Source organism: Strix uralensis, chromosome 4 (genome assembly GCF_047716275.1).
Source record: "Strix uralensis isolate ZFMK-TIS-50842 chromosome 4, bStrUra1, whole genome shotgun sequence".
NCBI classification, from domain to species: Eukaryota; Metazoa; Chordata; class Aves; order Strigiformes; family Strigidae; genus Strix; species Strix uralensis.
The window spans coordinates 31642930-31668190 of record NC_133975.1 but is presented as its reverse complement, the minus strand read 5'-3'; the positions used below and the strand labels follow the sequence as shown (position 1 = coordinate 31668190).

Here is a 25261-nt window from a genome sequence, read left to right as displayed (position 1 = left end):
AAATATATTATGGCCTTTCCCAGAAACTCAACTCTGCTATATGGTCACAGAGCAAACAACATGGTGTTAGGATCTCTGAAAGACCACCCCATTTTGCATTATACTTACTGAAGTGAGCAAATCTCAGCTTTAAATTGAGAAGAATCATCAGATGTCTGGGCAAGTTTACTGGACTTCAGTTTTAACTCATTTTCCAAAGAGTTTACTCTTTCTTTCAGGATAGAGACTGTAGTCTTTAGTTCACACCTTTCCATCTCAAACTGCAATTTAAAAAACAATAGCCAAACATGTTATTGTTGTAGAAAGCTATCACAACGTGGCTTTTAAATAATTTTAAGTTGAAAACAGATAGCAAAATCAATTGCTTGCAAAGCCTATCCTATTTTAGAAGTAATAAAAGCTTACTTCCTACAAATGCACTTACTCCTTGGATATTATTCTCCAGTTCTGAAATATCATGCTGCATCTTTGATTTTTCAAGGTTAGCTGCTTCTTGCTGAATCTGAGACAGAAATATAGAATTACATGTTATAAGATACACATTTTTAGATTTAACCATGGAAATTTAAGATTAATGCTTAAGAAAACATTGCTCTGCTTTCTTAGATGAATGACCAAGTGCCAAATTCTCTCTCTAAAACTACAGAGCATTAGCTGAAAATACACCACTGAGTTTGGTTTTGGTGATTGGTTGTGCATTTGGTTTTTTTGAAGAAATGTGTATTTATATTTGGTCCCAACCAAATTAATATTTGTGAGCTGTTGTAGGAACATTACTGAGCTACAGGGCCATATGAAAGGTTGCAAGGATGTATAGGTTAATGTCCTAAGCGGTTTGAAATTAATTTATGAAATTATCATTAATATGAAATATATGACAGATTACAAAGCCTAACTGGTCTTTCTCCAAGTCTATGAAGAAATTTTTTTTAAATGATTTGTCTGTTCTCTGACTTCTCTGCATAAGTGCAGTGAAATTATTAAGCAAACTCTCAAACTTCCTAAAAATGCATGAGATAAGTGTTTTTGTGCAGGTATTTCAAAGTGACACACATACAAAATGTTGGCAGTCACCTACAAGAAGAAAGGATGGAGCTGGAAGCATATCTCTTCCATTGCATGCACATGCTTTAAGCAAAGAGGTCAGTTACTGCTGCTGCATTCAGATACACTACAGTTCTCTATCTTCGTGGTAGTAAATCAAACTATGGAAACGTTCATCGTACAGTCAATCTTGACATATGTTGTCTTTGGATCAGTCCATTAATACGATTTTAAATTTCTGAATTTTCAGGACATTTTGAAAACCTGTATACATTATTAATGTACCCAATAAAGAAGTCAGGGAAAGCCCCCTGAAATCATATGCTCTTGACTTACAACCAAATAAGATATTAATGTACATTAATACCAGATATTAAAAGGCCAGAGTAACAGGAAAATTATTGCATTAACAAGTATTTTTTTTAAAGTTAAAAATAATTAAACTTGGATCACTATGAATTCATGTTTGATGGTTCAGTTAGATGCCATTTAAAATATACTCTGCTACAAGATGCAGCAATAACTAAAGATTAGTTAATCCAAGAAACTCCATAAAGTCCCCCGTTTGTGCAGTAAGAACCACACGTGACACATGAGCATCTTTGAAGTAGCGCATACACACAAAAACATTCTGTGGTTGGGGCTTCATATCAGGGTTCTTCACACAAGGTGATGCCATGCTTGCCCCCGGACACTTAAAGCATATTCCTCTCCCCCTATCCCCACCTAGGAACTGCGTTTACAAGGATAATTCAGACAATTCATTGAGCTCTCTCAAGTGAGTTTGAAATCAGATGAGTTCAAAAGTTACTGAAGAGGGAAACTGACAGCCAGCCAGATACAAACACAGCGTTATTGTATAAGCCTTCCCTATATGCCACCTCACTGTAAGCAAAGAAACTAAAAAAGCTCACCTTTAATTTTTCTCTGAGGCTCTCTTTTTCTGCCATTACTCTTCTAAAGTCAGTCAGTGCAATGTCTCTTTCTTCTTCCACATGGCTTTGAGAAACTAAACTATGTTTTGCTTCTCTTCTCATCCTGTTCAATTCACCCCGAGACTTTAAAAGATTATTGTTTGTTAGCATACATGGATTACAATTAACAGTGTATACACTAACAAAAAAGAGTTTCAGTGCTGCTATTACAATAGAAGTGCTATTATAGTCTTCCTTTTCCCTAGATAACTAAAATATATTCCCAGTGGCATGACAAATTATGCTGCCAACATAGTCATCACCCTTTTACTGTTTCAAGCATAGCCTACCTTCACTGTTTTCTTATCAATTAACTACTACTTCTTCCATGTTTTCTAGCCTATATCCTTGCCCAACTTTCTCCTTCATTCTATTGATTTTTTTCCTGATCTTTCTCATTTACAAATGTACAGTAAGTTATAATGGCTTTGAAGTTAATACACTAACTTTGCAAAACATAATTTTATTAGCAAGTAATAAAAATAGGTGTATATTTTATTATTCTTGATTGTATTCTAGTAGGTCTATACTCCTCAAGTTCTATTATAGAGAGGAGTTTTTTCATTTGAAATAAGCAACAGCACAACAAGCGTTAATCGGTTATGTCAATTTAAACAATATCTTCTTACCTGCTCATAAAGAACATTTAATCTATCTCTTTCTGCAGTCAATAACTTGACATTGGATTGAATTTCTATCATGTGTTTTTCAAATCTGTCTAACATGGACCGTAGCTCATCTCTTTCTCTGGTGATCAATCTAAGATCTTCACTCTGCAAAGTGATTAATAAAATTTACATTAAATATACTAATTAAAATATTTGGATAATTAATAAAAAAAATAAAGAACTCACATTATTAGTAATATAGGAGAAATACATACATAATAAATTTTAATTGCAAGAAAAAGCCTGGCATTGGTGGTATAATTTAAACAAGATTTAACTGTAGAGAAGAAAAAGCAAAATATCTAACAATAAGATTTCAGCCTTTTTCTGTTTATCATCTAGTTCTATTTACTTCAAACAAACTGACCAATAATATGTTACTGTAAAATGTTAAAAGGAAAATAAAACGCAAGTTCACTGGAGTTTCTGTTAATTTTTTATATTAAGAATATAATTAAAAAAACTACTACAGTCCTTTACTGCTACTGAATTTGAAAATATATTTGATAGCTCCTTAAATGGTTCTGCAGTACTTCAATTACTTTTCAGCTTGTCTTGACAGCAGGAACTTTACCTTCTCTGGAGTCCTACGGCTTGGGCTAGGCCTTCGTTTTATCATTTTCTGAAGATATTCTAATTCTCGCTTATAATAATCTCTGTCATCTTCTAAAGTCTTTACAAATGCATCTAGGCGAGATGGAGATTTGTCTCCTAGGGCTATACCATATTCTAATCTCATTCTTTCTATTTCTAGGACAAGTTCTCGTTCTGCAAAAGAAATAAAAACAACTTTATAGCAACCTCATAAATTTCCACAAAGACATCATTTGCATTTAGGATGGGCTAACTCCCAGCAACCGGGCAGCAAATCTGCTGAAAAGGAGGTAGGAGTCCTGGTTGAGAGTAGGCTAAACATGAGTGAGTAGCATGCTTTGGAACCAACAGAGGGCTAACAGCATATTGGGCTGTATCAGCAGAGACACAGACTGAGGGATGTGATTATTTCCCTTTACTTAGCACTCATTAGACCACATTTACAATACCGTGTTCAGTTTGTTCCCCCTAGTACAAGAAAGATGTTGATAAATTTGAGTGAGTCCAGGCGAGGCCCACCAGGCTGGTCAGGGAGCAGAATACTTGCCCTGTGGGGAATGGCTGAGGGAACTGGGCTTGTTCAGCCTGGAGAAGAGCTGGGACCCAAGAGCAGACTGACAATACCAAGAGGGGGTTATAGGTAACATGGAGCCAGTTTCTTCATGGAGCTGCACAGTAGGTAAACAAGGAACAATGGCGATTAATTGCTACAGGCAATTACAAGCAATACAGGGGAAAATTCTTTTACTCTGAGGATAAACAAACATTGGAATGGGTTGCTTAGAGATGTGGAATCTCTATCCCTGGAGGTTTTCAAGATCCAGCTGGATAAAGCTCTCAAGAGACACTGTCCGAATTCACTTACTCAGAAAGACAGAGAATAAAACCAGTTCTGGACAAAAGAAATTATTTTGTATGAAACTCCAACACTAGTACTATTAGGATATCCTGTGGGATCACAGTAAAAAGCTCAACTTTCAGTTCTCACATACAGAATGAAAACGTTTCCGTGACAAAAGTTTTCACTTCAGTTCTGACTGAAGACCTACAGTCTTCTTTTAATTTACATATATCAAGTCTTTTAGTATTATTAACTGTATCTTAACTAGGTAAGCTTTTCTATTTCAAAAATTATAGGAAGATAATTTACAGGAATCTACATTTGATGATTTACCTTTAATTTCTAAGTTCTCTGTTTTTTCTGTCAGCCTTTGTTTCTCTTGTTCAAGCTGGCTTAACAACAGTTCAAGATTCTCTTTATCATCTGCTTTTCCAAAGAGTTCTTCACGCAGTCTCTCGTTCTCCCTACGACATGAGCACAACTCCTAAAGTAACAAATATTATTGCAAAAATTAGAAGTGCCAATAGCGCCATTTGGAAAAAAATGTTTAACATTTTGTTAAACTTTTAATATTCGATACTGTTTACTTCTGTTTAACCTGGATATTTTATGCTTTAACATTTGTTAAAGGGTATCATTGCTTTATACGACTTTTTATGACATCAAAGTAAGTATTACTTTTGACATGGTTTGCAATCAGTAACAGAACAAGCAAGATTAAGCCTTGTTTAATTCAAGAAACTAACCAGAAGGATAGTGGGGTACAAACATGGAAAAAAGTGATAATTAAAGCAAGAAATAATTTTTAATGGCATTTAGTAACACTGTTGGTGTTAAAGTACATCACAATACGGCATCTCAGTCAACCCAACCCTGCTGATAATCAAATCCTATTTGGCATGTCTTTCCTATAATCTGGTGACCTGAAAATGAAATATTTTTGTATTTTCAAGTTCACTGGAAATACTAAAACAAAACACTGTACACAACTAATACACAACTAGCTATATGCTGGAAAGAGTTTGGTCTTCACGGAGCTGATAATACTGATATTTTTCGTCTGGGCTACTATGCTTTGTTTCTGAGTGAGCCAAGTATTGCATAATTATTCACATGCTGATTAAGAGACAAAGTAGTTTCTAAACGAAGAAAATCCTCCAGGATGTCATAACTCGTTTGTGGTAAAAATGATTACGTCATGGAAATTACAACTTCAGATAGCAGAAATAAGGAAAGGTACAATAAGGACATAGTCAACCATACTGTCTACAGTGGTTTCTTTCAGTTTATTTTTGTAACAATATGATGTAGCTTCTTTAGCTCTTTCATTTATTAGTTAGTAATTTATTACAACAGAGTTTTGGGTTACTATAAAATTTCTCTTGTTAAATTTTATTATAAATGAAAGAATCATGTGGGTGACAGTATGATAAATATGCTACAAACAAGAACTGAAAGTATTTTTACTTACTGATTTAAGCCTTGTTATTGTTTCTTCGAGATCCTGAATTTCACTGTGTTTTCTTTCAATTTCTTTCTATCAATGAAAATTAACCTATATGTTAAAAGTTACACATTCAAAATGACAATTGTTTTGTTACAAAAAAATTAAGGAAACAGGCTATTTTTGTAAGAAATAAAGTATAATTAGTTCCTTGTAATGTTATAAATTTTAAGTAGTAAAGCTCCTATGAACTGAAAGCACACAAAATTGTGGTATACACACCCATGCTCTTTTGGAGTGCAACAATTAAATAAATCATTGCATGACTCCTCATAGGAAAAAACCTCCAAACACAGGCATCACTGTTGCAAATATCTATTACCTATCAATAGTTTTAAGTATCTCAGAATTTTATTTCATACTAAGCTAACAGAAGAAGAAGACAGATTGCTTCTTAACTAAAATCATCTCACCTTACACAGTGAAGAAACAAAATTGCTGTGATTAATCACATTTTAGTGCGAAATTCTGTATAATATTTAATAAACTGGAAAAAATATTCTTTTAATCTTCATTTACAAGCCAATAGGTCATTTGTTGCAATTAAAAGATTTAAAGCCACCTAAGAGCTGAGCAGATCCTTCACACTGTAACATATTAGTGATTACCTTTGCTTCTCCTATTTCCTTATCTGCAGTCTCGAGAACAATTTCCTTGTGTCTTTCCAACTGCTGTGCTAAGTGGTCTATTTCATTCAGTTCTTGACACAGTTCTTCATTCTTATTGCTTAAATGCACTACCTCACTAGTCACATTTTGTTTAGTGTCCAAGAGGTCCTGAATGCGATTTTCAAGTTCTTTGTTTTTTTGCTGAAGATATTCAACCTGAAAGATATTTTTCATTAAAACATTAACATGTATTGTTAAACTTGGTAGCAAACATTTCTCCCAATCTTCTGAAATACAGTATCTCTATATCCATAGTAAAAAAGGGACATCTTGTTAAAAGTGGCAAGCTTTTCTATTTTTAGAACGTAAAGTTTATCAACATGAAAAAAAATGATTTTACAAACGTGCAAGGTGAAGGAATTCATTACTACACTGTTATCTAGTCTCCAAAACCTGAGGTTTATTCTAAAAGCAAAGTACTGAAAAGCAGAGAACTGTATAGAAAACGGTCTTGGACACCAGTTCAGTAGACCCAGTGTATTCAGAGTTTCCCTAAATTTCACAAAATATGAGGACACATTCTTCTCTCCAGCTTTGTAGTATATTTGGTAGGCTTAGTCTCACTGTTACTCCTTCATGAAAGTGAGGTTTTAGGAATGTGATCTGTAAAGCTTATCTTGCCCCCAACGTATCTCAGCACCTTAAACACAACATCCTCAGAAATCCTGCTCTACAGACATTGTTTTTCTCAGTACACCTTTCCCTGAGAGTAAAGGGAAGAGAGGCAGGGATGTAGAGTAGGAATAAAAAAATAACACAGAAGTTACACTACCCAGGAAAACAGGAGCCTGGAGTATCTTGAAAGATTCAAGGTAACAGAGGTGCTCCACTTCCATCTCCATGCAACTTTCCTTAAAACTCCAGAAGGAAGTATTACTGTAAACACCCAAGAAAGTCTGAGCCCTGTCATAGTCATGAATACTACTACATAGACATATCCATCCATTTATTGTCAGATAATAAAAGTGGTGTATTGGCACTGAGCCTAAGCAAATAGTTTTGATGGCCCAAAAACAGCTTTAGGCAGCTCTGGGTTCACTCTTTGTACTATCAGTTTGTTCAGCATGACTTACTAATTTGGGATCACTGAACACAGCTGTACTGCTTCCAAGTCATAGCTCATTCTGTATTTTTGCAGCACTGAACCTAAGCTAATAAACTCTGCAATGTGGATCTTATGCCACTGTATATCATGCACCATCAGTATACAAAACATCTAACTCAGCTGGAAAAACAGAGAATTGATGGTATAAATCCAGAGATGGGCTTTACTTTGAGCTGTACTCCAGTTTGTCTTGTAATATTTTTTTCAAATCCTCATTCTGAGACCAATATTGAATATATGCTAATATGCTCAGTAAACACAAACATCCTTCTCCTAAGCTTATCCTTTCCTTGAAAGTCTGTGTTGAAATAAAGGCGGGCACCATTTGAATTCAGTGAGGAAGATTCTCCCCACTATCTGATGAGATTGTCTGCAGGACTACTCCCTCCTTATTGTAAGTACATATACTATTGTTAGTTCCTAAAACATAAATGGTATGTATGAAAATAAAATTTAAACAAAAGAAAATAAGTATTTTCAAACTTGGTGAAAACAGCGTATCATACAGAATTTTTCTGAACACTCTCTGATTAATATTACTATGTACAGATGTAAGTTCATAGAATTCTTTAACAAAACCATTCTAATAGACTTTTAAGACAAGAAATTAAATTTCCTTAGACAAGAAACACTGCCACCTAAGAAGCAAAGCAAGTTAAATTGATTGATATTATATCTAACAGTTATTTTTTAAAGAGCTGGAAGTTCTGTGGGTTTTTTTAGAATGCTGGAATTTTTAGTTTTGACTAAACAACAGTAATAAATCCATTACCTGCAAATTCAAATGGGTGATGAGCTTCTCATTACTTTTACTTCTTGATTCCAGAGAGATAACCTCATGAGAACGCCCACCATCCAATGCTAGCACTAAGCGCTCTATTTCTTTGTCTCTCAGCTCAACCTTTGAGGGAAAAAAAAAAAGTTCCTTGGTATCTTCTATCCCATTTAATAGAACTTCTGTTCAAATAAACACCTATATAGCATTCAGTAAAAAGATGTGCACCTAATAATGCAAGTTTTATCTTTAACATACATTTTTTTAAATTCTGGATTTTTTTTTTCAAAAAGTTATTTCTTTGAAAGAAAAATAAATGAATCAAATAGAATTTGTGAAAAAAAAAACCCTGAAACAATTCCTCCTAGATTATTTTCTTGAAGAGAAACCAACAATTTTCATTTAAAGTGGTTAATAAATGTTGCAAATTAACCATCCAAGACTAGCACTTAAAATTAGGGAAAAAGCTTTTAAATCAGCTAACTCAGTGACTATTTCTGTCACTGGAAAACAGGGAATGCTGGAGAAGGAAAACCAAGATATGAACAAAAAAAGAGAATGGTGCCCACTAATCCCCAGATATTGAAAGATACAACAACGTATGAACAATTGATGCAATTTCCTCACTTAAAGATTATACGTATTTTATCAATCCACTCAAAGTATTGTAAAATCTGTTGTTCATAAATTAACTTTCAAAAATTAAAAATTCAAAAAATACAACTAGTCCAAACAGTGAAAAATAATTATCCTGGGGTATCTGTAGATCAAATTACTATTTTGAACCAGTTAATGCTTCTGCACTAAAAAACTCTAGACATACACAAATTCTACTTACAGTCATTAAGTTTAGCTTATTTATCATAATTTTAATACACAAAATATATCAGCAATAGCAGCGGGCAAGTATTTTACCATTGCTGCTGTCTCCAAAAGCAGAGGAAATAGCTCAACATAGGCAAGTTAGAGTAATTATATTTCATAAGCCCTACAATGCTTTCTCAATGAGGTTAAAACACAAATTATAATCAAGGCTACTACAGCCAAATAATAATAAAATCTGTAAACATACTTGTTTGCTATAATTTTTCATTCCACGTTCAGATATCTCCAGTTTTTCCTTTAGCTCTGTTACTTCTGATTGAAGTTCATGAATTCTGAAATGTAGCAATATAACGTTTATATGGATTCAAGGAAGAATCCTATGTACACAACAATTCAGTATTAGTATTTTCTCTTTGCTCCTGAATGTAAATATTTCACAAAAAAATAGTTTTGTTCATACAAAAGGTTAATGCAGAACCTGTTGTAGCGGGTCGACCTTGGCTGGCTGCCAGACCCCCACCCAGCTGCTCTCTCACTCCCCCTCCTCAACAGGATGGGGGAGAAAATAAGATGAAAAAGCTCATGGGTGAGGATAAAGACAGGGAGATCATTTACCAATTACTGTCACGAGCAACACAGACTTGACTTCGGGAAGATTAATTTAATTTATCATCAATTAAAAATAGAGTAGGATGGTGAGAAACACAGACAAACTAAAAACACCTTCCTTCCACCCTCTGCTTTTTTCCAAGCTCAGCTTCACGGCTTCACTTGACTCTTTTAAATCCTTCCTACCCCAAGTGGTGCAGCAAGAATGAGGAATGGAAGCTGCAGTCAGTGCGTAACACTTAGTAACACTTTGACTTTGATGCTCCTTCCTCCTCACGTTGTTCCCCTGTTCCAGCATGGGGTCCCTCCCACAGTATACATTCCTTCACGAACTGCTCATCTCTGCGCGGTACAGTCCTTCAGGAACAGGCTGCTCCAGCACGGGTCCCTCATGGCCACAGCTCCTGCCAGAAAACCTGCTTCTGGGTGGGCTCCTCTCCATGAGCTGCAGTTCCTGCCAACAGCCTGCTCCATGGGCTACAGCTTCCTTCAGGGCATATCCACTTGCTCCAGCACGGGGTCCTCCACAGGCTGCAGCGTGGATATCTGTTCCAACATGGTCCTCCACAGGCTGTAGCATGGGTATCTGCTCTGATGTGGTGCTCTCCACAGGCTGCACAGACAACCTGGCTCACTACGGTCTCCTCCAGAGGCTGCAGAGGAATCTGTACTCCGGTGCCTGAAGCACCTCCTCCCTCTCCGTCTTCACTAACCTTGGTGACTGCAGGGTTGTTTCTCTCATATTTTTCTTATTCCTCCCTCTCACTGCTGCTGAACAGCACTGTTTTTCACCCTTTCTTAAATACATTTTCACAGGGGAGCCACCAGCTTGGCTGATGGGCTCAGTTGTGACCCATGATGGGTCTGTTTTGAAGCCAGGTGGAACTGGCTGTGTCTCTTTTCAGAGGCCACCCTGCAGTCCCCCTGCTGCCAACACCTTGCCATGTAAACTTTCTACAGATCTATTCTAAATAAGAAAAAAGAATTTATGTGAACCTTTCATAATACAGGTTCCCAAGCCAAAAATAGTATTACAAAAATCAAGAATATTTTAGTCTTCCAAAATCAATAGGAAAAATCAGTTTACTACTATGCAAAACATTACAGCTAGCTTTTTTCCAGAATACCCAATCTAAAACTAGGTATAACAGTAAAACCATTGTAGAAATCCTAAGAGAAATCCTTTAAGGAAATAAGCAGCTTATAATATCCATTGCAACATCGTCACAGGCAGTACTGTCAATCACTAAGCAAAATCCTATTTAAGAACTAGTGCTCTTAAAACAGCATGAAATAGCATCTTGTTTGAGGCAAATTTGAAAGGCAGAAGGAGGATGGGAGTTGGAAAATCACTGCAGATATTTAACACCTATACTTGAAAATTTAGAAGTTCTTTAGATTACCGGTTATCAGCCACCTGAAGAAGGTCTGCAATATAAGGGTCCTCTGGCTGAGGAACTGGATAGGCACTAACGCCTGATGGGGGGACAGGCTGGTCTATCTGCATGCGCTGACGCCTGAAGGGAATGCTTCTTTTTCTGCCACCTGAAAGCCCAAACCAAAAGGCCTATTACTTAAAGAAAGGGAGTCGTCTTCTTTAATACAAAATGAATTTTCCTATTTATTCCACTGCTGCTGAACTGGCATGTTTCACCATTTTAATCTTACTGTAATAAGTTGTTAAAATTTGTACATTCTAGACAACACCATTCTTGCAGGTTGGTATCATCTTTGTCAAAGTTCAGTTTTATAATACGTAAATATGCAAAGTTCGGTATAAGTACTTTTCCCTGATGTTTCATACCCTAAATATTCTACAGTTCAAACTTGTTGAATCTGTTAGTGATTTACCTTACTAAAAAAGCTAAATTAAAACATCACAAAAGACTTTTTTTTTTTCACATTTAAGAACTGTTTTATGACTGAACTAACCTCTGCATTGTTTAGTAATGTTTTTTTTCCTTCTATCCTACTGTCATTTCAGTGAATGAATATCATAAGCATACCAAGCAAACCAGGTTATTTGCTTGGATGGTAACATTATATTAAAACCAAAGCAAAACACAGTATTATTTCCAGAAGGAACAATTACTCTTCATCACAATATTATATAAGAACATATAATACTTGGTGATATAGTATAGAAAAATCCCAGAATACCGGTGACATTGGAGCAAGTATGCAGAAAGACAGACAAAAGCGTAACATGGCATCTTTGAAGCGAAGGGCATGAAATGCAGAAAGGTGTGGAAAAATAGAGAGGAATTTTAATTTCACCTAACTACCTATTCACTGCTTTCAGATGCCAAAAACAGATAGGTAATTCAATGACTTGGAAAGAAAAAACAATTTCAAAATTTTACAAAATACTTCTCAGTATTTCCCTTAGCTTGAAAAAAAAGAAGAAAAAGGAAACCCTAGAGAAAGAAATTAACCTGAAAGTAATGTCCAGAACGTTATAAGTCATCAAAAGACCTGTTAAATACTGTAAGCTTTCAGAAGGCTGGAATATTTACTTGTAGACATATTTTGCATCTTGCTGCTTTTAGATCTTGGTTACAAAATTCTGAATTAGTCACTTGCACATCATCAATTAGCTGTCAAAACGATTCAAGTGTCAAACAACCTGCCTCTGACTAAATTAGGTGCAGCATTAAAAAAACAAAAATAGCTGCTGATTAACAGTGCTTTCCAGTCAGATTTTAACCTAATAGTCTTCTAATGAATATAAGCTTGTATGCAGTTTTGTCTTTAATACAGGTGATGTGTTAATGACATTTCTTCCATACAGAAAAAAAGTGAATTCAGAGCCAAAACTTTCAAAAGGTAATAGTATTCTATTGGATAGTTATGTTACTGTAGTAACTTCTCTTCCTAGAAGAAAAAAAAGCTTATGTTCTGAAGAGCCAAAAAAAGACCAGAGAAAAGTCTGTGTAAGTAATCTGTGATTATTTACACTCACCAGGTGTTTGCACCACTGCTTGCAGATTCTTCTCTTGAAGCTGCTGAATTTTTTCAGTCTTGGCTTTGTTCTCTTTTTCCAGCATTTTAATTTTGTGTACATATTGATTATTCAGAAATTTCAAGTCAGCTGTTTCATGCTCAACCCTCCTTAAGGAGGCTTTCAAATCTTCAAGGGAGAGAAAAAGCAGTATTATCTTTCTTATTCATTATTATTTTTCCTAGTAGCACCAAAACAGGCATAAAGAGAATCCTATATTCCTTTTCCATAACATGAAATTTTCAAATACACATACATATGTGCATATATATACACACAAAACCACACAAAAATATATTTATATGTTACAAATAAAACCCCTTTGTAAAAGAAAGGCACATTTAACAACAGTATTTCATTTTAAATTAAAAAGTAGCATTTCAAGGTATGAAAGTTTATGTTAAAAAGTTCTAACATTTTCATGTTTGATTGAAACAGTGATTTGTAGGACCTCAGAAGATTTTTAACTACAAAACAAATGTCTGTGCATGACCCTTAATTCATTAAAGGCACCACAGTCAATGACCACTCACACTCATGTATAAGTACAGAAAAATGGATCTGCGGATCAAGGATTTGGCTGCAATTTTATTTTGGCACGGAAGGATTTAAAAAAAGTATCATGACTCTTATATTACCTTTAACATGACGATCAGATTGCTCTTTCAGTTTTAATATTTCTAGATGCAGTTCATTATTTTCCCTGGTAAGTTTAGCGTTCTCTGTTTTATAAGGTTCCAAAATAGCATCGTAATTGCTGCATTCTTTTTCAGATTTTCCAGCTGATAACTTTGCACTGCGCAAGCTCTCAGTTGTATGAACTAGGTCACTAGAATAAAGGAGCATCAGATGTGTTAGAAATGTTATAGCCTTTACAGTGAGGATGCAGATTGTTGTGACCTGAGAAACAAAACCCTTTCCCTGAGACCACATTAACTGCAGAACAAATGGGTTCAAAGAAAGGCAAAGAGAACATTCATGTAAGAAAAACTGAAAGACAGGATTCATTCACTTTAAAAAAAAGTAAATAGGAAAGGACAGGACAAATAAAATATAAAGACATTTAGAAAGCATATCAGGAGTTTACACCTGATAATTCAATAAACTCTCTTTTCTACATAAAGTGAGATATTCAAAATTGGCAAGATGATTTTTTCCTCAAAGCACTATGTAAATTGTAGCACAACTTACCACAGAAGAAACTTGAGGTAAAGAATTAAAAAGGCCAGAAGATTACTAGTATTTACAAAGAGATCAGAAGCTCCATAAGAGAGACTAGTGGTAAGTAGCTATAAACATTTTAGTGAAAATAAGATCAAAGTTAGTGATTGAGAGATTAAACCTATATGTTAGGCACCAGAATAAGACAATGTTGAAAGCAGATTACTCCACATCTGCCTACCTACGGTTCTTCCATCCATATTAGATGGTAAAGAGCAACAGAACCAGAATACCTCCATTTGCTTGTTTAGCCAAATAAAACTGGCTTACTATGGAAATTTCTATATTTGTAATCACATCAAAGCCATGAAATGGCAGATACATTAATAAGGTCACCTGAAAATTTGTTTTTCTTCTGTTATATGACCTGTAAAAACTGCAGGGATAGCAAATTTAAACTTCTCCAAATGAGATCATAAAAAAAATGGAGCTGTGAATGTTTTATTTTAAATCACAGTACAGACAACAGGGATTATTTTTTATACAACCAGTTATAAGAGTGTGTCCTTTAAGAGCATATCAATAGTGACTATTCTTGGCTCTCTTATGAGGTTAGAAAAGTTGAATTTTCCTAGACCATATATCCTTAGAAATCATTCTACTGAATTAAATCTTAAGATGTTCACATCACTTAATCAAACTCATTTAACTTCATCATACACAGGAAGTGAATGTAAGCTCCAAAATAACATTGCTTGAAAATAATCTTCAGACTAAGCATTCCCCTTATATGTCAACAATCAAACAATACCTACTATATGATTACTATGTTTTTTAATGAATCTCCTATTTAATACCTAAAAAGCTTTTCCACCAAAGGTAAACTCTCCACTGCCAATGGTTGCCGATAGCCCAGCTGATCTAGACGTTTCCTGAGATTAATGAACCTTCGCTCTGCAGTTGTAGTCATTGTAAACACACCTCCAAAGCAGCTTTTGTCACAGTCAGGAAAAATAGGACACCTGCAAAAGATTGTCTGTTACAGCATTTTTCCTTTAAAGAAGGAATAATACAGGAAAAAGTAATGGAAAAAACATTTTTTGTGTAGGAAATACAGTGCATAAGCGTGTCCTTAAAATTTAAATAAACCAAAAGAGAATCATAGAGCAACTAAAAAGTTCAAACATATTTACATATTTCTTTAAAAAGAATTATGGCCTTGGCAATTAGTTTTCTCTTTCCTAACATCTTAGTGTACGAACATAAATTTTTCTTTCCAATATGTAAGAACTGAAGTCTGAAAAGGTCTTTATCTGGGAAGACTAAGAAGTAGGTTCTGATCTTTTTGAATCATGGTCATCATGGTATCTTCCACAATGCAAATTGACAGATTATTCTCAAAAACCTCATATACTTTTTTCTTTTATATATAAATCTTACTTTCAAAGTTTACAAGGCAGTACTTAACATAACTTATGCCAACCATTTGTAAAATTGCATGAAATGTCTAAAACTTTAAAGAATTATTAACTTTGAACATCTTTTTTTCTATGAGGGAAAACAGGAAAGAAAAAAACCCACCAGTGTACTATAATGCTACCTGCATCTTTTTCTGGAAAATACAGTTCAAGGATCTTTTGACTGATTAGTTACCTTTTTATTACTAACCTGATCTAAAAGTGGCTGGATCAGCACTACTGTATCTGCATCCAGATGAGAATTTTGGTTTTGCTTCTGAGGGAGGAAGAATTTTTACATCATTATGTCCTTTTGGATTTAGAGATAGAATGAGAAAAGAAATGGAATACTAAAGTTGATGCTCCTCAGTGAAAACATCTCTTCAATAGTCAGAAATATTTTTGAAAAATAGTTCTTTCCATAAAACATTTTCCCTCTCATTTCTTCAGGAGTTTCAGTACGCACCTACTGGCTGCAAGACCTCAGCAGCCAAACTATGAGTCCAAGGAAGCACTCTTTGCATCTCACATAAAGGGGATAGCATACAGATATCATTTAAACCACGCTATTTCACAATTCCCCAGATTTAAAAAAGATATTAAATAAATATATGAAGGTATTTGAAAAAAAGCTATGTATGAATAATAAAATGAGAAAGCATGCAAGTTTCTCTCATGTGTGAGGCTGGAAAGTAAGATTGCATCTCATTGTATCAAAACACTACAAATAAGTCTAGCAACAGGACTGTGGTTGCCAGGTACTGCTCTATGGATGAGAGAAAATCAACAGTCTTATGAGCACAGCAGGTGCTGCCAAAATATTTGTTTAAAGACATTCAGGATATTGAGATATTAACTAAGCAATGGCATAGAGAACTATCCCTTACATATTGTACTGGGATGGTTAAGTTAGCACTAAATGGTAACCATCAATGTACTAAGCAGAAGTCAATGTACTAAAGCCAGTGTACAAAATGCTCTTCGTGCTCCTGTGGCAGCCAAAGATGAAAGCTTGATGATGAGATCTTGGTATTTCTGCATTAATGTTGAGGATTCTGTGTTGAATTCAGGAAATCAGTGATTGTTACTGTGTCTAGATTTAGCCTCAGGAATACGTGGGCAACATAATACAGCCAGGAGCAGTCTGAGGAGTATCAAGAAGGACTACAGAGCCCTGGGAGTGGCAGTAAGGGACTCTGGAACACAGGCAGTTTTTTCATCACTCTTCCCAGTCAAAGGGAAGGGGTCTGAAAGGACCAGTTGAATCTTGCAAATCAACAATTGGTTACTGGACCAGTGCCACAGCCAGGGATTTGGCTACTTAGATCATGGGGGTCATTTTGGGAAACCTGGTCTACTGGGGGCTGATGGGGTCCATCTGTCAGAGAAGGGAAAGAGCATCTTTGGACACTGACTTGCACAGCTGGTGAAGAGGGCTTTAAACTAAAGTTGCCAGGGAAGGGGAACCTCAATCCATCCCACTCCTACCAGCTTGATGCCAGTGCCAGCAATAGATGCCCAGAGCCGGGAGAGGGGTCACAGATCAGCAGGAGAGCATCCGAAGAGCAGCACAAAGGAATTCCAGCCAGTAAGTCAGCTTCACTGGGGGCTCAACTTAAATGCCTCTGTGCAAACGCACGTAGCATGGGGAATAAACGAGAGGAGCTGGAGATGTGCACATGCCTGCAGGGCTATGATCTTATTGGCATCACGGAGACATGGTGGGATGGCTCCTATGGCTGGAGTGTTGGAATAGAAGGATACAGGCCCTTTAGAAAGGACAGGTGGGGGAGATGAGGAGGGTGTGACACTGCCCACTGTAGAAGATCAGGTTTGGGATCCTCAAAGGAACCTGAAGCTGTTCAAGTCCATGGGACCTGATGAGATAGATGCATATGCGGGTCCTGAGGGAACTGGTGGATGAAGTGGCTAAGCCACTATCTATGACAGTTGAGAAGTTGTGGCAGTCTGGTGAAGTTCCCGCTGACTGGAAAAGGGGAAACATAACCCCCATTTTTAAAAAGGGAAATAAAGAGGACATGGGGAACTACAAGCCAGTCAGTCTCACCTCTGTGCCCAACAAGATCATGGAGCGGATCCTCCTGGAAACTATGCTAGGGCACATGGAAAATAAGAAGGTGATTGGTGACAGCCAGCATGGCTTCACTAAGGGCAAGTCATGCCTGAAGAATTTGGTGGTCTTCTACGATGGGGTTAGAGCATTGGTGGATAAGAAAAGAGCAACTGACGTCATCTACCTGGACTTGTGCAAAGCATTTGACACTGTCCCACATAACATCCTTGTCTGTAAATTGGAGAGACATGGATTTGATGGATGGACCACTCAGTGGATAAGGAACTGTCTGGGTGGTTACACTCAAAGAGTTGCAGTCAACGGCTCGGTGTCTGAGTGGGGAGCAATGATGAGTGGTGTTCTTCAGGGGTTGGTGTTGGGACCAGGGCTGTTTAACATCTCTGTTGGTGACATGGACAGTGGGATGGAGTGCACCCTCAGCAAGTTTGCCAATGACACCAAGATGTGTGGTGCAGTCGACACACTGGAAAGAAGGGATGTCATCCAGCGGGACCTGGGCAGGCTTGAGAGGTGGGCCCCTGTGAACCTCATGAAGTTCAACAAGGCCAAGTGCAAGGTCCTGCACGTGGGTCAGGCCAATCCCAAGCACAGATACAGGCTGGGCAATGAGTGGATTGAGAACAGCCCTGAGAAGAAGGACTTGGGGGTATTAGCGGATGGAAAACTGACTATGAGCCAGCAATGCGCACTCACAACCCAGAAAGCCAACTGCATCCTGGGCTGCATCAGGAGCAGTGTGGCCAGCAGGTTGAGGGAGGTGATTTTCCCCCTCTACCCTGCTTTTGTGAGACCCCACCTGCAGTACTGTGTCCAGCTCTGGGGCCTCCAACATAAGAAGGACATGGAGCTGTTTGAGTGGGTCCAGAGGAGGCCATGAAGGTGATCAGGGGGCTGGAGCACCTCCCTTATGAGGACAGGCTGAGAGAGGTGGGGTTGTTCAGCCTGGAGAGTAGGAGGCTCCAGGGAGACCTTATAGCGGCCTTCCAGTACTTAAAGGGGGCTACAGGAAAGATGGGGAAGGACTCTTGATCAGGGACTGTACTTATAGGGTGAGGGGTAATGGTTTTAAACTGAAAGAGGGTAGATTTAGATTAGATATAAGGAAGAAATTCTTTACTGTGAGGGTGGTGAGGCACTGGAAGTTGCCCAGAGAAGTTGTGGCTGCCCCCTCCCTGGAAGTGTTCAAGGCCAGGTTGGATGGAGCTTTGAGCAACCTGGTCTAGTGGAAGGTGTCCCTGCCCATGGCAGGGGGGTTGGAACTAGATGATCCTTAAGGTCCCTTCCAACCCAAACCATTCTGTGATTCTATGATTCTAATACATCTTGTATTACTACAGAAGTAAGCTGATAACTCTTGAGCCCATCTTCTCCTTAACAAGACCCGGATCAGTTAAAAAGATTAAATTAGTTTAAAATCATTCATCAAACTTAATAGTTTGTGTTTTATAAAGAGAAAGAATTTTTCTACTAATTGCATTGAGAAAGTTTTACAGAAGAAACATGAAGAACAAAACTGTGTCACAGCTTGTAAAGGAATAAAGTTTTTCTAGAGTAACTGTGGAGAAAATAAATGGACAGATGTTAGCACTCCAGTAACTGTGGCTAGGAAGTAGATACAGGATCTTGCTAAATCATTGCAATGGACGTTTAAGTGAGGTGTAGTTACCTAAACATACCTTAATATTGAGAGGTACCAACAGCTTTCTGGTTGAATCACTCTGCTTCCTAAAGGCTAGGAATTAATTCAAGACATTAATGCTACCAGAATCAAACAAGAAAGGGTATTATATTCCCTAAAGCCACATCTGATCCAAAATTACTCCAGGAAAGAAGTAGCTGGAGTATAAGTCTAAGAGATGTCCAGGAATGAAAGTAAGAAGAATTGAGGGTCATTATTTCAGAGAGCTTAAAGTCTTCAAGGACAATACTCATTGTACACTCTTTGTTGGAAAGAAATTATGTGTCAGTAATTCCAGACCTCTGTCATTACAGACAACCATAGCATAAATCTCATATCCTAAACTTAAAGTCTATCACTACTCTTACCAAGACATCAAAAAGTAGTAACTTCTACTTTTTCTAGTAACTTCTCCATCAGGAAGATTTGGTTTTCAGGAAATATAAAATGAATATATGAACTGCTATACTGATTCAGTTGAATCCAAGATCAGTCAGACCCAATACCCCATGTCTCTGAGTTGCCACAGCAAGAGCATAAAAACATGAGTCAAATCTTACTCCTATGCACCATGTCCTTCTATAAGCCTATAGCACAGGGACTTGATGGGCCTAAAGTTGACCTTAAATCATTGTAATAGTACCTGATAGACCTTTCTTAGACATGTCTAATTGTTTTCTTGAATCTTTTGCACTGTTACATTGCTCTAGCCTGTGGCAATGAATTCCTGATTTTAACTGTATGTTTGGGAAAGTATATAACAAATTCATGGGCATGTGTGTATGCCCCCCCCCCCCCTTTCTTCTTTCTATTGTAAGACATACTAAACAATAATTCCTTATTCATGCTTTCAGTCATTCATGATAGCATCTTTAGCAAATCCGTTTTCCAAAATTTTCTAGTAGCTTGTACAGCTTGCTCCTTTTCCATGTTTTTTCTGTGACTGAGATCACTCTGAAGGATTCTTTGCTGCAGCCTTCACTATTCATGATTCCTAACTTACCACTTGCCTTTCTGATTGCTCAAAGCATCAACTAGATGCATTCACAGTGACACTAACATCTCTTTTTCCAAGTGATACCTGCCACTTTAGAGCCCATGATGTGTATTACTTTGCCTGTATCAACACTGTTCCTTAACTCCCACTTTATTACTCAGTCCAGTGATACTCTTCTGCAACCCTTGGACTGCTCTTAACACATCCCTATGATGAGCAAATTTTGTCCCTCGCTGTTAACCCATTCTTTCAGATCGCTGATCAGTGTTAAACAACAGAAAATCTTCTGCACATTCACCATAAGGTAGTACTTTCTAGCTTTTCTTTTAACCACTTAAGTGAGCTATTAAATGACCTTTTCTCCATTTCTGAAAGAGACCTGCTTTCTTAAAAGCCTTTGGTAAAGAACCTTCTCAAAAGCTTCTTGGAAATCCAAGTTTTCTACATCATTCCTACCCAGTCAACTCAATCCAGAATATCCTTTTCTTTAAAGAAACTTAATAGCCTCATGAATCATGACTGAGTTGTGATGAAAGGTATGTTGAACTTACTAGATTTTTCTGTAAATTTGCAAAGTAGTGGAAAGCACTCTTCACACCTTTGGCATTTCCCATGTGATAAATAGTTCCCATCATTCATTATCTAAATATTTCACGTAATTAAGTTCCAGTAGGAAGAAAATATTATTTCCATTTTAGATGAAAACCAGATAAGCAAACAAGAAGGGAAAATTAAATGGTACTTTTCAGGCATTTCCAGACAAGGATTTATCTAGATGTCTAAATGAGTACATCTTTCAGTTACTCACAGAAGACATATTCACAGCCAATAGCCTCACTTTTTGTTTCTCCTTTGTTCACGAATGTCGTGGTTTAAACCCAGCCGGCAGCCAAGCACCACGCAGCTGCTCACTCATCCTCCCCCGCCTGGGGAATGGGGAAAAGACTTGGAGGGGTAAAGGTAAGGAGACTTGTAGATTGAGATTAAAAAAAATTAATAATTGCAATAAAATAATAATAATAGAAAATACAAACGGGTAATGCGCAATGCGATTGCTCACCACCCCCTGACCAATGCCCATCCCATTCCTGGCTAGCAATCCCAGAGAAGCAAAGATCCCGAAAGTGTAATCCTGGAAGCAAGAGCTCCTGCTTCCCAGCTGACCCTCATCTATACCTTTAGCATGATGTTATATGATATGGAATATTTCATTGGCCAGTTTGGCTCCATTGCTCTGGCTGTGCTCCCTCCCAGCTTCTTGTACACCTGCACGCTCGTAGGACATGGTAAATTGAAAAGTCCTTGATCTCTTAGCAACAACTGAAAACACCAGTCTTATCAATGTTCTTCTCATACCAAATCCCATACTGAATCCAAAACACAGCACTATTCTGGCTACTAAGAAAAATTAGCTCTATCCCAGCAGAAACCAGAACAACAAAGACTGCGAAAGAGAACAACTTTCATGTGCTTCATTTTGTGACACACCTGGATGGTTGTGAGCATTCTTTTGAAGACCTGGATGTTTATGAAATAGTCATAGTTAGCACCTATAAACTGTTTCCTATTGTTCTAAGTCACCAGTGACTGAAGCCGAACATTGACATGAAACATGGGCAATAATGGAACTTCAAATCCAGTTCCTTCAGGCTGTAAGCATAGAATCAATTTGCATAAAATTGTGTGAAAGAAGCAATGTTAGTAAGTATTAGACTAACCATTACAGGTAGAATATGAAACAGAAAAGCTTTAGCACATTGAAGCCCTGCTTTCAGTCTGAAAACAAAGCGGCAAATTTGATGGTGAGTATAGGTTAAGAACTGTTCCAGATGCAATACCTGTGTTATGAGTAAGAAAATGTAATAATAAAAAAGCAGAGCAAAGATGTATCTTGGCCGTGGAAGACATAATACAGTCATTGAGCCATAGGGAAGAAAGATAAAACTACATAGCTGACAATGGAACACAAAAAAATTAGCACGGACAAATTTATATGCTATGAAATCAATTTCTTTATTGAGTATATAACATTAACACCAAAGACAATTATGAACTGGAGTCTCCAGTCTCAGTTCTGAGAAATACCAAAATGGATTATTCATTCATCAAAACTGATATGCTAAAGGCTTTTTTTTTTTTTTTTTTGCATGTTTGTGAAATACATTTACAAAAGATCTGTTCCTGTCCTGTAATTACTGGTCATGTAGCTCGTGGTGCTAGAAAGAGCTAGTTTTGTTTTCACCCAGGTAAAAAATGCACCTAGTGCACCGACCATCTGACTACAGCAATGCCCTAATACATGCCTCTACACAGCCCATGGACACTGAAGGCTGCGTTGTGAAATGCTGTTACTGCAGCACCGTTTTCAAGATGCACTGAATGAGCCTGCACTTGTTTTGGCAGTCTGTTTTCAAGTGGATTTGCTGGGAGTTCACTTCTGACTCAGTATTCATACACCACGTTTGCTAGGAAGTGTCACCACCTTGCCAGTAGCAAGACAACTCTTGCTCTAAAAAAAGATATTTCTTCCTTAAACTGTCACTAAAACCTGTAAGTTTACATTACAGTACAAGAGAACTCTAGCGATTATGAGCCTGCTCATCACCTGTCTCCCCAAACTGGAACCTTCATAGACCTTTCGGCAACCCCAACCGATACCTACCGAGGGGCAGTCAGTCCCTTTTTAAACTGGTTTGGTTTTACTTTTTGCACCCTCCCTCCGGGTCGGTTTTACCAGACATACCGTTAAAAGCAAATTCTTGCAGGACGAGGCACTAAGGAGTAGCCGACAAGTTTCCGTGAGGCTTCGGCAGAGATGCAGCTCCAGCGGGGAAGGGGGGGCTGCAGCGCCCCGCGGGAACAAGAGACCAGCGTGTAGGCCAGACGCCGTGGGGGCTGCTCACGCTAACGTGCCGAGCCCAGGGGCTGAGCAGACGGAAGCGGCCCAGCGCCACGCTGTCCTCAGGGTTGCTGCAACGGCCGTCGCCGCGACCGCGGGAGCCCAGGCTAGCCGCTGAGCGCCGCCGCCCGCCTGCGGGGAGCCGCGGTCCCGCCGACAGCACCCTCGTCCTTCCCCTAAGGGCCCCCCCGCCCCGGCGGACACGAGCCCCGCCCCGGCGGACACGAGCCCCGCCCGCGCCCCCAACGCTCCCCGGGGCTGGCGCTCCCGCTCCGCAGCCCCCGCGGCCGCACCGGCGGTTTGAAAATGGCGCGCGGAGCAGCGGCCGCTTCCGCCCCGTCGCCTCAGCAACGGGGCACGCGCCCCCACCCGCGGCCGGCCGAGCCAACCGCCGCCCGCCCCGCCCCGCTGCCCGGCAGCCCTCGCGCCGAGGGGCGGGTGACGCATGGGGGTGACGCACGCGGGTGACGCGGGGCGCCCGCGCGCTCAGGCTGGGCGCGGGAAGCAGCCGAGGCTGAAAGGGGCGGGCGCGGCCGGGCGCGGGGGGCGCGGCCGCCCCCGGGGCTGCACTGGGCACTCTGACACGCGGCCTGACGCGGGGCTGACGGCCGAACTGCCCCCCCTGTCAGAGGGGAGCTGCGGCCAGAGGGGAGCGGCGGATGTTACCGCCGCTCGTGATCCTTTTCCACAGGGCCTTACTTGCATTTACTGCCCGTAGTAGAGCTGCCTGGTGCGTAGCTGCTGTGGCCAGACTTGGGGGAGCGGAGTATCTGATGTGAGATCTGATAAGCTGTCTGTACTCCTTTAAGGGAAGTTCTCCCCTTGGTGTTGTTTCAGCTACCTTTTGTCACGTGCAGAGACACTGTAAGCAGGTTATACACAACTTGGATCTCAAGTATTTTATTAGTAAACAACAGACAACTAGGAGTTAATGAGCTACAAGAAGCATTAGTATGCTCACCCAAATCCAGGTGCCTCAATGGTGCAGTTGCCATCTAGCAGGTTAGTTTTTCCTTCTGAGTTTTACAACATTCTCATTCCTAGTACTGTTTGATTTTTATTCTTGCATCTCAGAAATCTTACCTTTGTCTGCACATTTACCTTTATTGTACCTGTTTCTATGCTATGTACACCCCAGCTCTATCCAACAACTTGGCAATTTCCTCAAACTGTACAGAGAAAACTAGGTCCTGAATCACTGGCAGCTGAAGCTCCAGGTGGAAGATGGGGTTACATGAGACAGGAATATACTGATGCTACATCACAGTTACTAAAAGGAAGAAAAAAACCTAAACATGTTAAGAAATAGACCAATTCTACTTCAACGCTCAGAGACAAAATAATGGAAATAACTCCGCATTTTCACCTTTTTGAAATAACACTCCATAAAGAATATGATGAACAGAGTTTAATTAAGAATTATAGCCACAGTCACATTACATTTCAGAGCATGAATTCAGTATTCCCACTGCATAAAGTTCCACATCCATACTTTCTACAATAAGGGAAAAGATATTATAGTCTTTAATGCTTACATAATTTCCAAGATGCAAAATATTAGTGAAAACAGTAGTATCCTTTTTTGTATACTATGAAGGTAGTGCTTACTGCTTTTAGCAAGAGAAGATATTATAAATAAAAGTATCTGAACGTTAGGGGAAGGGAAAAATTATATCCAAAGTGTTTCACAGAATTAATGCTTTCTAGCAGTACTTCAACCCAGAAGAGCAACAAATCCCCATAGGTTTCATTCTGCCCCAAAAGACACTGGAAGCAGGAGTGTAACTTGACACATACGGCTGTTAACTACACATGGAAATTCACCTTTTTAAAAACAAATAGCATTTATAGTGTTTGATTCCCTTATACACAGGCACAAACTTCACTAGCTTCTCCTTCCCCTTCTAGAACTTAATGAGACTGTGCAATACTGGAGCAGTAGTCTAAAATATCCTGTATAGTGAATTCCATAGTAATTCCTGATCCAGGATAGCAGCGAGCTATCAGCCCTTCAAAGTGCTTGTATTGTCGTATAAACTCATCTTGCATGGAATGCCACACAACCTGCCAAAGAAAGCAAACTTTAGGAAATGTCAACTAGCACAATGCACTATATGTGAACTACAAAACATTGGCTCATTAATTGGTTTTCAGTTCAGGTGTCATTTTAAAACTAAAGCTTGCTAACAACATAGTTCAGTAAACTGAGTTGCTGCATTAAAAAAAAAAAAAAGATTGAAGCTTTTTACCCATTAAGATCTTTAATGATTACATGACTCCTATCAGAGCTGCAAAGCATAAAATGGTAAAGATGACAAGTTGCCCTAAAAGAGGTACTGCTTTTGTCTTTAAACACCCCAAACCAG

At 38.5% G+C, this 25261-nt stretch overlaps 2 protein-coding genes across 8 annotated transcripts in view; both read right to left on the bottom strand.

The window, feature by feature from the left end:
• Positions 1 to 15501, bottom strand: part of CEP135 (centrosomal protein 135) — a 34457-nt gene extending 18956 nt beyond the window's left edge. Inside the window, exons 1-15 of the mRNA XM_074866249.1 lie at positions 15438 to 15501; positions 14627 to 14791; positions 13247 to 13437; positions 12570 to 12737; positions 11011 to 11152; positions 9246 to 9330; positions 8171 to 8299; positions 6234 to 6449; positions 5593 to 5658; positions 4455 to 4605; positions 3261 to 3454; positions 2648 to 2791; positions 1959 to 2102; positions 425 to 502; positions 109 to 260 (exon numbers count right to left, since the gene is read on the bottom strand). Coding sequence (XP_074722350.1) covers positions 109 to 260; positions 425 to 502; positions 1959 to 2102; positions 2648 to 2791; positions 3261 to 3454; positions 4455 to 4605; positions 5593 to 5658; positions 6234 to 6449; positions 8171 to 8299; positions 9246 to 9330; positions 11011 to 11152; positions 12570 to 12737; positions 13247 to 13437; positions 14627 to 14739 — 1973 coding nt within the window. The 5' untranslated portion in view covers positions 14740 to 14791; positions 15438 to 15501. The remainder of the gene's footprint in view (positions 1 to 108; positions 261 to 424; positions 503 to 1958; positions 2103 to 2647; positions 2792 to 3260; positions 3455 to 4454; positions 4606 to 5592; positions 5659 to 6233; positions 6450 to 8170; positions 8300 to 9245; positions 9331 to 11010; positions 11153 to 12569; positions 12738 to 13246; positions 13438 to 14626; positions 14792 to 15437) is intronic.
• Positions 15502 to 24288: 8787 nt separating this feature from the next.
• The window catches only part of EXOC1 (exocyst complex component 1), a 32531-nt gene continuing 31558 nt past the window's right edge, over positions 24289 to 25261 (bottom strand). For all 7 annotated transcript variants that reach the window (XM_074866241.1, XM_074866244.1, XM_074866245.1 and 4 more), the window contains one exon: positions 24289 to 24959. In XM_074866241.1, coding sequence (XP_074722342.1) covers positions 24807 to 24959 — 153 coding nt within the window. In that variant the 3' untranslated portion in view covers positions 24289 to 24806. The remainder of the gene's footprint in view (positions 24960 to 25261) is intronic.